Genomic DNA, 14750 nt, shown 5'->3' on the forward strand with positions numbered 1-14750 from the left:
GCCAGTCACCCTGTTCTGGTGATGGGGACGGCCTCGCTCCAAGCAGGAGACTGCCTGAGAGACAGACATCTGCTCCATTGAAACCACTGTGATTCCAAGACATGCTTAAGTGAAACCTGTCAAGAGCCACTGAAAAATTAATCTAGGGCAATTCTCCAATAGCAAGAATTATAAGGATTTCCTAGATTATCCCCTTTCACTTCCAAACATACAGAAGGAAAGAAAGAGAGGAGAATATTTAACACCACACCATTCTACAACTCTGCCTGTAGAAAACATCCCCACTTACCTCCAGTTCACTGTCTTGTGAAGAAGGGGTGTCTGCTTTCCTTTTCCCTCTGTTCTTCCCAGGGATATTTTTTCTCGCCTGCTCATCTAACTCTTTACTTGCTGTTGCTCTTGACAATGAGGGACTTGTGGATGCATCTCCTGCAGAAAAAAAAAATCAAACAGCACTCATCCTCTGTTTTATTATTCAATAGCTTATTTTAATACTTTCTGATACCGTATCAAAGAAGAAACTCTAAGAAACTCTTAGTCTGGAATGAAACTACAAAGGAAAGTATTGAGTAATGTCTGTCCATCCTAGATTTCCCAGGTTTGTCAAATGCCTTTTCTGTGTGGAGCAATCCTATATGAGACATGCTGTTCTCACCTCTGCTGACACTACTCCCTCCTGTTCCACCACAATACAGTGAAACAGCCCAGGTACAGTTACCTACACTATGTTCATCACACACAAACCCACAGAATGACAACTAGAAATCAAATATGCTTACACTACAGCTACACTGCCATGCCCCCACAGATCAATCAATCACAGGAATGTTCTTGGTGCTGGAGACAAAGACTTGGCCAAGCAGCCATTACTGATGAATAAACTACAGAGCCTATTCTGCAACTGGTAAGAACTCCTGCCACAGAGAAAGGACTCTAAAATAACTAAGTGTTTTAATGTGCAGACAACTATGATCACAATGGGAGGTACCCTCTGAATCCTTTACTAACAGTTCAATGAGAAGATTTACTATCCCAGGTGTCTGACTACTTCAGAAATAGGACTAGAACTCTATCAGGAATGCAGAAAGGCACAGGGTCATCCACGTCTTCTCCCAGAGTCACCAGACCAGTTTCTGACCACTGACAAGACAATCTGAAAGAGTTTGAAATCAGCCTGGGTCTCGAGCATGAAGTAATTCATGAAAATTGAGCAATTCTTATGAAAATTCATGTGGAATGGTCAACTCAAAAGTGCTCCTAAACTTAGAAAATGTCACTGAGAATGTTAACGACCATTCCCTGGTCAGTGCCTTGAAATAAGAGGTCACAATCAAATTAAAATAAATTCAGGAGAGTAGGTCTCCTGTTGTTCACCCCAAATAGAGGACAAATACTCTTGAAAGAGGCAAAACACTTGGAGAACAATGCCTCTTGATTTCCAACATCACAGTGTGCTGTTTGCCACCACCTTCTAGAGCATTCCATAAACAAAAGAGCAGTTTTAAACACTGGCAAGTTCAAGACCACTGATGTGTATGCCTTGCTCACTGGCAGCCAGCTATCCTTGATTTCCATCATGCCATGAATTTGAGAACTTGGGAGTGATCAGGTACTACTGATGGACTCTGGGAGGATGGAGAAGGCATCTCTGAATAGTCAGGATCTACCACTAGAAAGGAGAGAGAATTAAGAAAGGCATGCTCACAGTGTGCAAAGGGACACATCACCAAGGAGTGCACAGGATGTAACTGTGTTTGTAGAAACTGAAAGCAAAGTGTGAAACCCACACAGTAAGTCTGGTAAAATTCCTGGAGTTCCGTGGCGTGGGCAGTTACATTGGAAGGAGCACTTCTTGGCAGCAGCTGTCTTTCTGGCATCCACTGACAGAGCATATCTAGCCTGAGCCCTGACACATGACAGGAGGCAACACACCCATGGAGCTGCTGTCAGCCCTTCTGCCAGTCACCCTTGGAACCCCCTCTCTCTACAGCACTCTGAACACATGGTTTGTGTCTCCTGAATCACAGCAGTGTCAGACTTCCAATATACAAGTCTGGCTGTTCCACCATACAGACTGCCCACGAGTGAGGCAAGCGTGACAATGGAAAACAAGCGTCCCGTCCAGGTCAGAACACAAAGGTGCTGCATTTACATTCCGGAATCAAGTTTTCTCCACGTCTGTATCCTGCACTGTTTATAACAGATACCTTACAGCCACCCCGTTAAAGATGCAGCCATTACCAGAGGAATGTCTCTGCACTGTCCGTGTAGGCACCATGGCGTTTGCTTTGTCAGATGGATACGTAGCTGTCGCTAATGCAGAACTCTCCGCGTTGCTGTCTGCTGGTGTTATGACTCCAAAGCCAGAACTTGGGTAACACGTCTGGTACTGACTCTGGCCAAGGATTGTGTACGTAGGATATTCCTATGAGAGGAAAGGATCAGTTACTATAGGGTACTCCTTTCAGACAGCGTTATCTATGATGACTTTTATACTAAGTGATGTTTGTCAAAGAGAAACGTCAGCAAGAGCACAGGCTGACTTCATGTTATTTCCTTCTGAACATGTAGGAAATCCCCCCAAAGGATTGAGAGATACAACTTCCCAATGGCTACACAGCAGGTAGGTTCTGCTCACAGAAGGCCAGAAAACACAGGGCCCTTCCTCTGCCTTCAGTTTCTTCAAAAATAGATTTATGTGAATGATGTGACAGTTACAGGGGAGCACCAAGTCCACTCTGTCTGTCTTCTAGAATTGGTTGCTTTGTCTTGTGATTTACTTGCTGATACGAGATGTAATGACAGTGACAGATCAGCCTTGGCACTGGGTCAGCATGCAACTCGATCCAAAAGAGGTTAAGTGCCTTTATTCATGTCCTTACATCAGGAAGCAATGTGGTCAATGAAATCAGTCAGGGCACCTGAACTCAAGCTATACCTGAGGATTTTCATTTCTGCTACTGATGTCAACAAAACAGCCACCTCCAAAAGCCATGCCACTCTCCTCTGGCACACTGTGCATTCCCAGTTCCCTGAAGGAACATTCTGGATTTGTGAACTTACATCAGTCTGCATCACCACCCAGGAAAGCCTTTTCCTTAAAGTTCCAAGCAAATTCCTGATAATGAAAGAATCCTAAAAAGTAGCACTGTAAGCATGCAAGTGTTTTGCTTCGGCCCTTGGATTTCCCACAGCTCTTATATCCTCAGTCTGCAAAGCTGAAGGGTTCATTCATCACACCCAAATATTCAGGATGCCAGTTAACTGCTGACTGGATGGAGAACACAGTGCTACCTCTTACAGCAGGTCATGGTGTAAGAGGGAAGGGCTCTGTGTCAGCTTCACAGCTTCTTAATTTTGTTTGACTTTAAGTATCAGAATGTTTATCCCGCTCACTTTTTTGCTTATTTGTGCACAATCTATTTTCCTTCTCTTGCTGTGGGAGAACAAAGGCATTCAAAAGATGTCCAAACATAATCCTCCCTTAGTTTGGTTCTAATAATCGTTCTTTTGCTTCTTCTCCAGTGTCTCTCATGGAGGATCTCAGTGCTGTGCTTAAGGCTCCCACACAAACAGCACATAAGGGAACAGCTATAACAGCTCAAGTAAATTAGCTGCAAAGGCCAGAGGGATCAACAGTGTGGTCGAAGATGCAGCAAAGGTAGTTTTGCTGACTTTGAGTTACAAACAGAAGCCTGCAACTTTAATACTCACTGCATTTCATTTAAAGCGATGCAAATATTTTGCCTTCTTATGTTTGTTTCGAATAACGTGTTAAACAGAAGTGAACAAGATGCTGCACATAAATATAACAAGGAGGAAATTTTACCTGTGAGATGCTGGCTACTGCTGACGTGGAAATATTGACAACAGTTGAGGATGTAGAGACTGGACTGGCATTGGTAGTTGATGCTGTAAAATTAAGAATTACTGCATATATACATGTTTCTGATGGTGTGAGAGACAAGACCGATTCCAGGTGTAAAAATAAGTTCTTACAAGGCCTATATGCACGTAATTGTGCTTCTAGCAGACAAAAAAGTGTTGGGGTGTACCTAGAAACCAGCCGTGTTTCCACTGGGCTTAGAGAGGAGGAGAGCTGACACAGTGATCTTTAAAAATGTATGCAGCATTTCAGACATTTTATCCAAAGCTTCAAAAAAGAAAACATTTTCTTTCCATGCCTGCTATGCAACTGGAGTTCAATTCAGCTTCATACCTTTCTTACAAGTTTTAAGACGACAAAAATCACATCCTGATATTTAACTATTAGCAATTAGAAATGAATGGATATGGATGTATTTAAATCAGTCCTGGTAACAGTGACATTTCTGCTTCCTCTGGAATTAGTACAGTTGGCTTAATTAGCTCAAAACAACAGGGAATTAGAAAAAATATTTCAAATACTATAAAAAGAATGCTTCCTACTAGAAATAAAAACCCCACACCCTATGGCACTACATCTAGTTTTTGGAAGAGAGTTCCTGAAAGAAATTGTTATGTAAGACAAATTGTTAGAGACATTAGTTGTTAGTTTAATAGTCTTCATGTCAATGCAGTCAGCCCTTCTAAAACACAGAGAGGCAGCCAGAGCACCTTCTGGGAACAAGAGTCACTTAGCACATTTTATGGTTTTACAGCTATAGGGCCACACCATTAAACATTACTCCACACAGGGCTTCAGTAACCTCAAGATTAGTGGAAAGAAATCCTGAAATCAGCACGAACAAAGCCAGCATGTACTAAACCAAGGGTCACCAAGGAATATCTTGTGCTAAACCTTCTTTCTCTGCACACAAACAAAACCAACAACAGTCAGACATTTAGGAAAAGGCTTGCAGAAATCCGCAGTATCACCTACTGTATTATCACTAAAAGAAAAGCTTTTCTGCAAATCACATCCATGTAGAGTTCAACCCAAGACTTAAATATTTGAGGTCCTGAAGGCTTCAGTCTTTCCATCCTAAGGAAGCTGCAAAGGGATAAAGACCCCACCACAAACTCTTTATCAAGAGTTTCCTACATTGCAAACCCAGGTGAACAGCTGGTGAACAGCTCCAGGAAAGAGGAACAGACCCACAGCTCAAAAAAGATGAAAAACAAAAGAAATGTATCTTAAAAGAGGCACAGAAATAAAAAGTATGAGAGGTGGGAAATGTGGAGAGGTCTTTCTGCAGAAGCATAAATGAAGGCAAGTAATGAAGGCCTTGGGAATCCCATCAAAGATAGGAGCAACAGTGTTCAAAAAAACAAGAGGAAGAAAGATTTGGAGGGTGAACATTTAGAAAAAGGGAGAAAGGCTGCATTGAACAGCAATAATGGCAATGAAAACACTCAAGTGCAAACATGAGTTTGCACTCATATGCAGCTATGTTTGCAAACATATGCAGCTACCAGAAGCAGCAGTGGATACCCCTCATAAGCAGCTGCTGAAGAGCAGGGGACAGTTTCCAAACTGTATGTGATACTGAAACAGTGAGAACCTGAAAAAAACCGAGGGTGCTGTGAAGAGCAGCCCTCCAGAAAAGCTCCTCCCTAACACAGAGTGAAGCTCCCAGGAAGCCGGAGGAGATGAACTGCTGAGAAGCCAGAATCATTCTACAGCTTCTCATCCATAGTGCTCTGAAGAGGCTGCTTAGCCACTGAGATGGATAGTGCAAGCTATCACAGAAAAGAGCTTCCAAGAGCTGTGACAGCTAGAACGCAGCCTCCCCACAATCAACTTTGTTGTTTACCTTATAAACTCTGGTCTCATTCCAAGATTCCTTCTTGAATTATCCCTTATCTATACAAAACAACAGATCAGTTCTTTACAAACAGCTCTCACTGCCCTGATCACACCCTTTATTCTGCACTGTGGGTCTGCCCCCTTACCTGCAAATGGGCCAAAACCACACAAAGATGTTTGACACGGCTGTGCCACAAGAACTATTCATGACCATTTCACAACCTCAGTTTTCACAGACCTGCGAGCACAAGCCTGTGCCTTGAAGCTGCCATGTCTCTTTCTCTTCTCTCTTCTCTTTTTCTCCCCCACTTGCTGGGAAGGGAAATGGTGATTAATGCATTTTACATTTCACTTGGCTGCTTTGCTCACATGGGAAGAAGAGGCTGGGCAAGCAGGAGCCATGTCACTTCCAGCACTTCATGGAGCCTCTGCCACTGCCACAGCTTGCACAGTTGCTACCAAAAGCAACATTCTTAGCCACTAAATGCACCTGACACATCACCAGGGTTTAAATATAATGTAAACCCAATTAAGAGTTAGTCTGCAGGCTACACCATACTGGTCACGCACCGCAAAACGTTTCTGCTGGGCCAGCAGCACCATACAGCAGTGTATCACCCTACTGCCTTGTTTGGAGAGAAACAATTAAGAGCCTACCAGCAAATCAACTTCAGCTCCTGCTCTCCTGCACAGATCAGGTGTTTTCATAATTCTAAAGAGCCGACTGAAGAGAAATTCTCCATGTAACATAACATGAGGCTGCTACGTCACGTCCTTACAGGAGAACAGCTCAAGTATTTCAACACCCTGACCAGGGCTCCCTGCTGCCTCATTTATTCCCTACCTGTTTTCTGTGGTCCATCAGCTGGCAAACTCATTCAGGGTCACCTCATGCAGAACTGTTTTTGACAAACTCCTCTTTGTGATTAAGACCAATGCTATAAAACATTACAATTTATTCTGCCTAGAGGAGAGCTGTATTTAAAGGATGGTCATATTTCATAGAATCAGACTGGCTTGGGTCGGAAGGGACATCAAAGATGATACAGCTCCAAATCCTGCTGTGGGCTGGCTGCCAACAGCCAGATCGAGCTCTAGACCAGGCTCCCCAGGACCCATCCATGGCCCTGAGCACCTCCAGGGATGAAGCACCCATCTGGGCAACAGTGTCAGCATCTCACAGCCCTGATATTTAACCTAAATCCCCCCTCTTTTAGCTGAAAACCATTCCAGCTTGTCCTATCACTATTAGACCATGTAAAAAGTCACTTTCCTCCTGTTCAGAAGCTCTTTTCAAGAGCCCCCTCTTCTCCAGGGTGAACATCCCCAGCTTCCTCAGCCTTTCTCCATAGCAGAGTAGCTCCTGCCCTCTGAGTATCCTTATGCTCTCCTCCAGACCCTCTCCAACAGATCCACATCTTTCTTGTGCAGGAGGCTCCAGACCTGGATGCAGCATTCCAGCCAGATGGAGCCTCATGAGGGCAGAGCAGAGGGTAAATCCCCCCTGCCTGCTGCCACCCCTCTGCTGACTCAGCTCAGGGTACTGTCGACCTTCCAGGCTGCAAGCACACACTGCTGGCTCATGTCCAGCTGTTCCCCACCAGAACCCTCAAGTCCTTCTCCTAAGGGCTGCTCTCAATGAGCTCTTCTACCAGTCAGTACTTACATCTGGGATTGCCCAGACCCAAGTGCAGCACCTTGCACTTGACCTTGTTGAACCTCAGGTTTACAAAGATCCACCTTTCAAGCTTGGTCAGGTCCCTTTGGATGACATCCTTTCTTTTTTCTTATCAACTGCACCACTCAACTTGGTGTCATCTTGTATTTCTAATCTTAAACCACAAATTTGAAGTCTGTTAAGAATAAATATTACACTGGGCTATCTACTGTTGCAATGAGTCAAGATTGAGCAAGTACCACAACATTCTATACGTCTTTTCTATTTGCAAAATCCATGCTAAAACCTCTTTATTACTTAACTACTCTCCTCTACTCATTACACCACATCTGGATGCGAGATTCAGTTTGGGGCCTCAAACAGATGACAAATGTTGATAAACTTGAGCAAGTCTGGCACAGAGCCACCAAAATGGTGAGGGAGCTGAAGCACATACCCTGCAAGAGAAGGCTGTACAGCAGAGTCAAGCTTGAAACCCCATAAAGTCAGATAAACAGAACCAAATTCATACTGTATTCGTTAAGATCTATGTTAGGGGAACCTTTATGCCTAGCAGAGCTTGTTAGCTGCAGCTGTAAGCTACAGTATTATTCTTTGCATTATATGGCTTCTCCTATACCCACTCTTTAGTTTCTTGATGTTACTGTGCTGTTTTACTTCATTGTTGACCCAAACTTTCCAGAACTGATCATTTCATTCTCTGTTGGTAGCCCACAGTCTGCATGTTCATTAAGCTCCTCCAGAGCCAGAACAGTGTTATATGGAAAAGGAATAACATCGTCTTCACTGGGGGGATAAACTGAAGACACAAATCTCTCTACTTCTGGGAAATCATCCTCAGGCAAGGCTGTTGGTGCTGCAGAGATGGTTTCAGTGGGGTCTGATATCAGCCTGCCACATAGAAAATAAGTTACCAAGAGGAAAGTCAGGTTCTTCATGCAGGTGTACAGCAGGAGAAGAGAAATGGTCACAACATAAAGGGAAAGGTGCCCTAACCTGCCAGAGGTAATAATTTCACCATCATGATGGTCACTCGAGATTTCATCACCATATTTTGGAGATCTGTGAAACCCAAATGAAGAAACCCAAAAGCCCTGAGCAACCTGCTCTGAATTCCATGCCAGCTGTTCCTCAGGCAGGAGGATGAACCAAAGATCCCTGAAGTCTCAGAATTACACAGCTGACGTCACAACGATTAAGAATCCTTGAACTGCTTTCTAAACATCACAGAGATGAACTTTCATAATTCATCATCCATGCACAAGTGGCAAAAATTCAAGTCTAAAACAAATAGCTATTTGCATGTATTTGCCACAAGCAACAGAATATCATTACTCAGCTAAATAGCCTATCTACATCTAAAAACTGCTTTGGAAGCTGGTGAAATTCAGCACGTGGCTTCTTAGATATGACACTTCTGGCACTGGGAGTTATCTGTAGGCCAGTTCTGTAATTACAAATTCACTTCCTAGCAGATCTACCAAGCTGGAGGCCTGACACAGCAACACAAGCAATGTATCTGTGGGGGGGTGTAAGCTGTGTGTGTGTGTATCATACATGAGCCCTCTACTTCCAGACATAACAACGACAAAATCCAGACTCCGTCAGTATATTTACTGACTTCAAGCTAAAATCTACCAACAAAGAGCTGCAAGAACATTCCCAGTAAACACATGCAAAAGAACACAACATTTAGTCTCCTTTCCCCATTCCATTTGCTCTTCACCCTGTGAAGTCCATCAGCATGGCACCAACAAGCCAGCCTGGTGCATACAGAGGTACACAGCAAATACAAAACCAAACAAGCACACACAAATAGAAAAGAGACAAAGCATAAAGAAGCATGCACAAACCAAGAACAAACGTGCAAGCCTCTCTATTTGTGGTACTCAATTAGGTGGAGAGAGATGCAGATAAAAACCATGCCAAGTTACCTTCAACGGAATAAGAATAATGTGCTGGGCTGGGCTGGCTTGTGGTTAACCCTGTAGTGCAGGTAAGAACACTGTGCTGACTTGTAGATGGAGTCTGAATTAAACCACTTTCAGGTTTCATACCTGGCCACAGTGCACCTAAATCAGATAAATTGGACCAGTTATAAATAAACATGCTGGGACCAAACAGCACGCTGCTACCTCAGAGTAAGACTTTTGCTTGTGACAAAAGCAAGGAACAAATCACACATGAAAATGTTTACTTTCTGCAATAAAAAGTCCTGATTGTCAAGCAGCACATGGATCAGGGCTGCTGACAAAACTTGCTGAAAAAAGAAAATTAAAAACACCAACAAGACCAACCTCCAAAGCTATCAAATAAAAATCCATTAGTGTAACAGTAAGGCTCACTGCCACATAGGTAGGAAGGAACTGCTGATCCCTGAGCAGCTAGCATGTAGCAAAGCTGGGGTTGGAATTTACTGATGTCAACACTTTACTCCTTTACTAAGTTTGGGGTCAAATACTTAAAAACAAACTAAAAGTCAGTCCTTTTCATAGGCTGAACATGAGGAAAAATAGAGCACAAAGGAAAAAAAGACCACAGAGTTTCCTCTAGACCTTCTGTCATTCTAGAATCATTCATGCCCGTTCATGCCAATACTGACCAAAGGACATGCAGCAGTGTCATTTTTAATTCCTATGCATGAGGCACACACAGGCACTGTGGTTTCAGTTCAGGTGCTACATTAAGGTCCATTCTGCTATGCTGGAAGCAATGACAACAGTGCCTGACCTCAGGAACTCACCAAGGCCTGATTCTTCTGGGCTCCCCAGGTTTGTTTTCTTAAAAGCTGTTTCTGAACTCAAATTTCATTTATTTCCTTTGTTTCTTGCAATTGTAAGTATTGGAGTCTAAAAGCTGACTGCTAAAGATTGAAGATGCTACAGCTCTTCCACCCTCCTGGACAAAGATCTGCTTATGGGAAGCAGGAGAAACTCCCTTTGAAATGAGATACTCCATTTTCAAGAAGGGGTAGAAGAGAATTACATTCAGTCTTTTAACAGCAGACTGACAGAAGGGTGCTGAGAACCATCATTTAACCACATTTATGACTCGAATTATCAACTCAGAGTACATAATACAGCCAGCAGTTAAAGTTGCTGCAATCCCCAGTGCAAGAAATCTAACCAGCTGGGGTTAATCAATACCTAGTTAAAGGCACTTCTTTCTGACCTGCAGTAAAAAAGCAGGAATTAGTTGGGAAGATCTACTTAGAAAGAAGAAGGAATGCACAAAGCTGAGGGACAAAGGCCACCTGGAGCTAGAAACAATGTTCATGGCCAGCAGAAAGATGACCTTCCATCTCAAAACCTATTCAACCTTGGGAGGGGTGTAAAAAAATTAAACAGGCACCTGTGAATCATATGAAGTCACTCATCTGTATGGTCTTTCAGGGTTTTGATTCCTGTTCATTATGGTTTTAAATCTTGAAAGCCATGATAATTAGCAAATAATAGTGAAAGAATGATTTAAGGAAGATTGCAGACATACTGCAGAAACTGCAGGGCAAATATATGGGAAACAGATCTAAGGAGAGCAAAAGGTGTGGTATTTTTAAGTAGCTTTTGGAGAAGACAGTAACCAACAGTTCCTTACAGTGCAAGATCAGTGGAAAGCAGCAGAGAACACCAAAATCAGACAGTCACAGAGCATACCAACGTGCCCACCCACTGTGATAGTGAAACACAAACAACACTGGAACGCTGCAGGACAATTATCACACAAGGAGTGTAAAGCCAGATCAGATAAACGTGTCAGAGGTGCCCACAGGGTTGGCTGTAGGTGCAGCAGCTAACTCAGGCATCTTCCAACCCCAGCCTTCCACGGCTGCCTTGCTCAGCAAGGCACACCTGGCCCTGGTGATGCACGTCCTTCCCTGCTGTTCTGCAGCAGCACAGCTTCCAGGATGACACGGAGGATAAGGGAGCACAAAACCCCCCCACATCAGATGGCAGCACTGCAGCCGAGGCAGAGGAATGTCACAGAACACGTGTATGGAGACAGAAAGGCCCCACAGGACAGATCACCACCTGTATGTTCTGCTCGAGTCCATGTAAGCCATCACATCTACAGTGCTTCTAACCCAACTAAAAGCCACAAGGCTTGTATGTCATCACTTGTTTTAATATTGGTTTTCACAACTATGTTCTATACATAACAGTGCACTAAGTGCCAGAAAAAATATTACAGCACAAGGAAAAGAGTCAAATAGGCATCCTATACTTTATATATGTACATATTTATACATATAGGCCATCTCTTCTCTGAAAGCAGCACCCTGAACCAAGTGTTTGACAGCTGGCTTGAATTTCATACATAAAACACTTCTGCTTTGCTCCTAATCCATGATGTCTTCTTTTTGGCATAGAATAAAACCCACAATAAGAAGAGATGCAAACCTTGGGTTTGCTGGTAAAATATCTAATCAATCTAGTCAATCCAGTCAAGTTCTCACATTGTCAAAGAAATACTGGGAGTAGAAACATAATTAGACTTTCCTTAGCACTGCACATGGTTAGCCCTGCACCATCCACACGGTCCGTCCATCTTCCCAGTATGATGACACAGGTACTACTCCAGTCTGATTCCATTACTGGAAATGTGCCTTCTAGCATTTCTGTAACACTTGAATTTAGACTAAAAATTCGGGTACTTAATAATAGTCCACAAAATCCTTACCAAAACATTTCAGTAAGTGAATTGATTGCATTTCAGAAGTTTAATGGATGAAAGTTGCTATGAAGTCAACAGAAAATGCTTATCTCTTGCCTAGGTCTCCAGAAGATACTCTGAATGCAACAGTAGAAATTAACAGTTAAACACCTAATTACAGAAAAAAAAAAAAGGTAAAAAAAAAAAGTCACAGTAACCAACATCCACCACCAACAAAATATCACAGAACCCAAATGAAAAACCCTAAAATACAAAATACAGAACTCAGAGAAAAGTCTAAAATACCCTTATAAAACATCTTGACCTAAAACTTCAAATGAGCGTTTCCAATATTTCCCACTGGAAACCAACAACCACTGCCAAATGCCTTCAAACGAACCTTCAAAGCAGCCACAGTGCACTGCCCACAGCAAACCATCAATAAACACCAACCTGGGGAAGGAAATGAAACTACCAGCCACTGTTTAGATGCACTAAAGAGACTGAAAGTGGGGTGCAGGCAGCAGGGATGAAACGTGCTTTCCAGTGCCTGCTATGGGCTGGGTCAGGCACACTGTCAGCAGCAGAGCAACACTACCAAGGCACAAACAAGACAAGGAGGGTTTAGAAACAGAGCAGACCACCTGCCCTAGCTACCCTGCAGGTTACACCCTGCAAAGTTTCTTTCTGATGGCATTCAAGCAGTTAGAATAATGTATTAATACAGCACAAATTTGATTTGGGAGATATTGTGCAAGTAAACCCGTGTGGTCCCATCATTCTATTCCTAAGGATGCCCTCAAGCACAAACAGAAAAACCACCTTTCTGATAATAAAATGAGAAAGAAAAGGAGGAAAAAAGGTGCATGCATCAGTTTTACATGTTGACCACACTTGAAAAGGTAACAATTTGTGCTAAATCACATAGTAATGTAACTTATGTCTAATAAGAATGAGGCCAGTTGCATCTGTTTTTCCACATCATCTTCCAAAGATAACACAACAAATTAATTGCTTTGCAATATATATATATATACATATATATGGTTCTGTTATATGTAAAATTAATTGCTCTGTCAGTGCCTAACCAGCCATACCTGCTTAGGACACAAAGGCATTTAGTTCTCCAATGAAGGAAAACTCATCCTTTTACAGTCTGATATCCTAAGATTTTAGCACTGAAGACAATTTGGCATGAGGCTCTGTTAATTTAGCTAGGAAACATGATTACAAATCCCCAAGACAAACATTTCATGGCTATCTCATAGCTGACAATCCACTGTGTTACCTGCATAGAAGGTGATGTGCTGTCCTCTCTCACAATAGAGCAGGCACTGAGGGGCAAAACCACCTGTGCTACCACACGTACCAAGGAAGCACATGGTGAACAGCTCAAACCTTGTCATCAAGCTTTGGATTTTCAGTTACAACAGGATTCTTACCCTGCAAGCTTTTACAAAAGCTGCCATGGCTGATAGAGGGCTCAACTATCAGAGCAGCTTAAGCAAACTCACAGGCTGAGTAAACTCAGTGACATTTTTGCATGAAATCTGCATTTGGTGAAACGTGAGATAACAGAAGTCTTAATCTTAGCCAACAAAAAGGAAAAGAAAAATATATTCAAGAAAAGATGCTCTAGTATGGAGCCTTCTGTGATCTGCACAAACAGAGCCATACCGTAACTGAAGAAAATGATGGCCCTAAACTAAGAAGCATTCAGCAAGCTGCGTGGCTACATTCAAATTACTGTCCAGAAAAGCAGTTTTGTTAAATAAAAAACAAAAAAGGTCTTACAAGATGAAGTTTCATCTAGAGATGGCTCACACTAAACCACAGCTATTGCCATTGACACACACCTTTCCATCGCTTCACACAGATCTACAATTTAAGCTGGGTTGTGCTCTCCTCTATGTGCTTCTCTCCAACAAACCTGGTTAATCTTCCTATTTGCTTTTTAATGAGACGTAAGAAAGTAACTGCAGGCACTGAGAAATCTTTGCAAATGTATTTCTTACCAAAAGGAGGTAGTCCATAGGTTTGGGTGGTCTGGGGGTAGATGGTGTAGGGCTGAGATTGCTGTAGTGCTTGGTACTGAGTCTGACCAGGGTAAGGGCTCATTGTTTCGGATACAGGTACAGAAAGGATATGTGCATATGGCCTGATTAAAAGAGGGAAGAAAAATTACACACAAACAAACCAACATAACTTTTCACATATGCAGTTTTCAGCCAGAAGACGCATTATTAAATTGCTTTAGAAAGAAGAAACAATCCTCAATTACTGGGACTGCGAGGGCAGGGGGAGCGGGGCCAAAGGGACTCCATGTTCCAACAGGCATGAGCAGTTAGTTTCACCTATGGTGCCTTACAGCAGCACATCCTAAAGCTAGCAGAATACAGTGGTGTCAGAACTAATGGAACAGACTATACAAAAACAAACACAGGAGATTTAGGCCTCCTGTACCATGCAGTGAGAAAACATTTTATGATGCTCAAATACGGTGATTGGTAACATCTTACACTCCTCTTATACACTTGTTTATCTCTCAAATGCTATTCAACAAGATCACTCCATTGTTAATTAATTGAAGAGGTCTATTTATCCTTGGAATCATTAGATAATGGCCACTGAAGCTGAAGGATGACTTCCATTAGGCTCAGTGTGCACAGCAGTGAGTGCCTGCTGCACAGCAGA

General features: G+C 42.7%; 1 protein-coding gene across 3 annotated transcripts in view; it reads right to left on the bottom strand.

Annotated features, from left to right (window-relative positions):
* EYA3 (EYA transcriptional coactivator and phosphatase 3) overlaps positions 1–14750 on the bottom strand; it is a 43623-nt gene that overhangs the window by 8819 nt on the left and 20054 nt on the right. For all 3 annotated transcript variants that reach the window (XM_042834607.1, XM_042834604.1, XM_042834605.1), the window contains 4 exons: positions 14072–14214; positions 3830–3912; positions 2242–2425; positions 290–429 (listed from right to left, as the gene is read on the bottom strand). In XM_042834607.1, coding sequence (XP_042690541.1) covers positions 290–429; positions 2242–2425; positions 3830–3912; positions 14072–14214 — 550 coding nt within the window. The remainder of the gene's footprint in view (positions 1–289; positions 430–2241; positions 2426–3829; positions 3913–14071; positions 14215–14750) is intronic.

This window comes from Centrocercus urophasianus, unplaced genomic scaffold (genome assembly GCF_019232065.1).
Source record: "Centrocercus urophasianus isolate 14NV4802_14NV808 unplaced genomic scaffold, USGS_Curo_1.0 seq_48, whole genome shotgun sequence".
In the NCBI taxonomy this organism is placed as follows: Eukaryota; Metazoa; Chordata; class Aves; order Galliformes; family Phasianidae; genus Centrocercus; species Centrocercus urophasianus.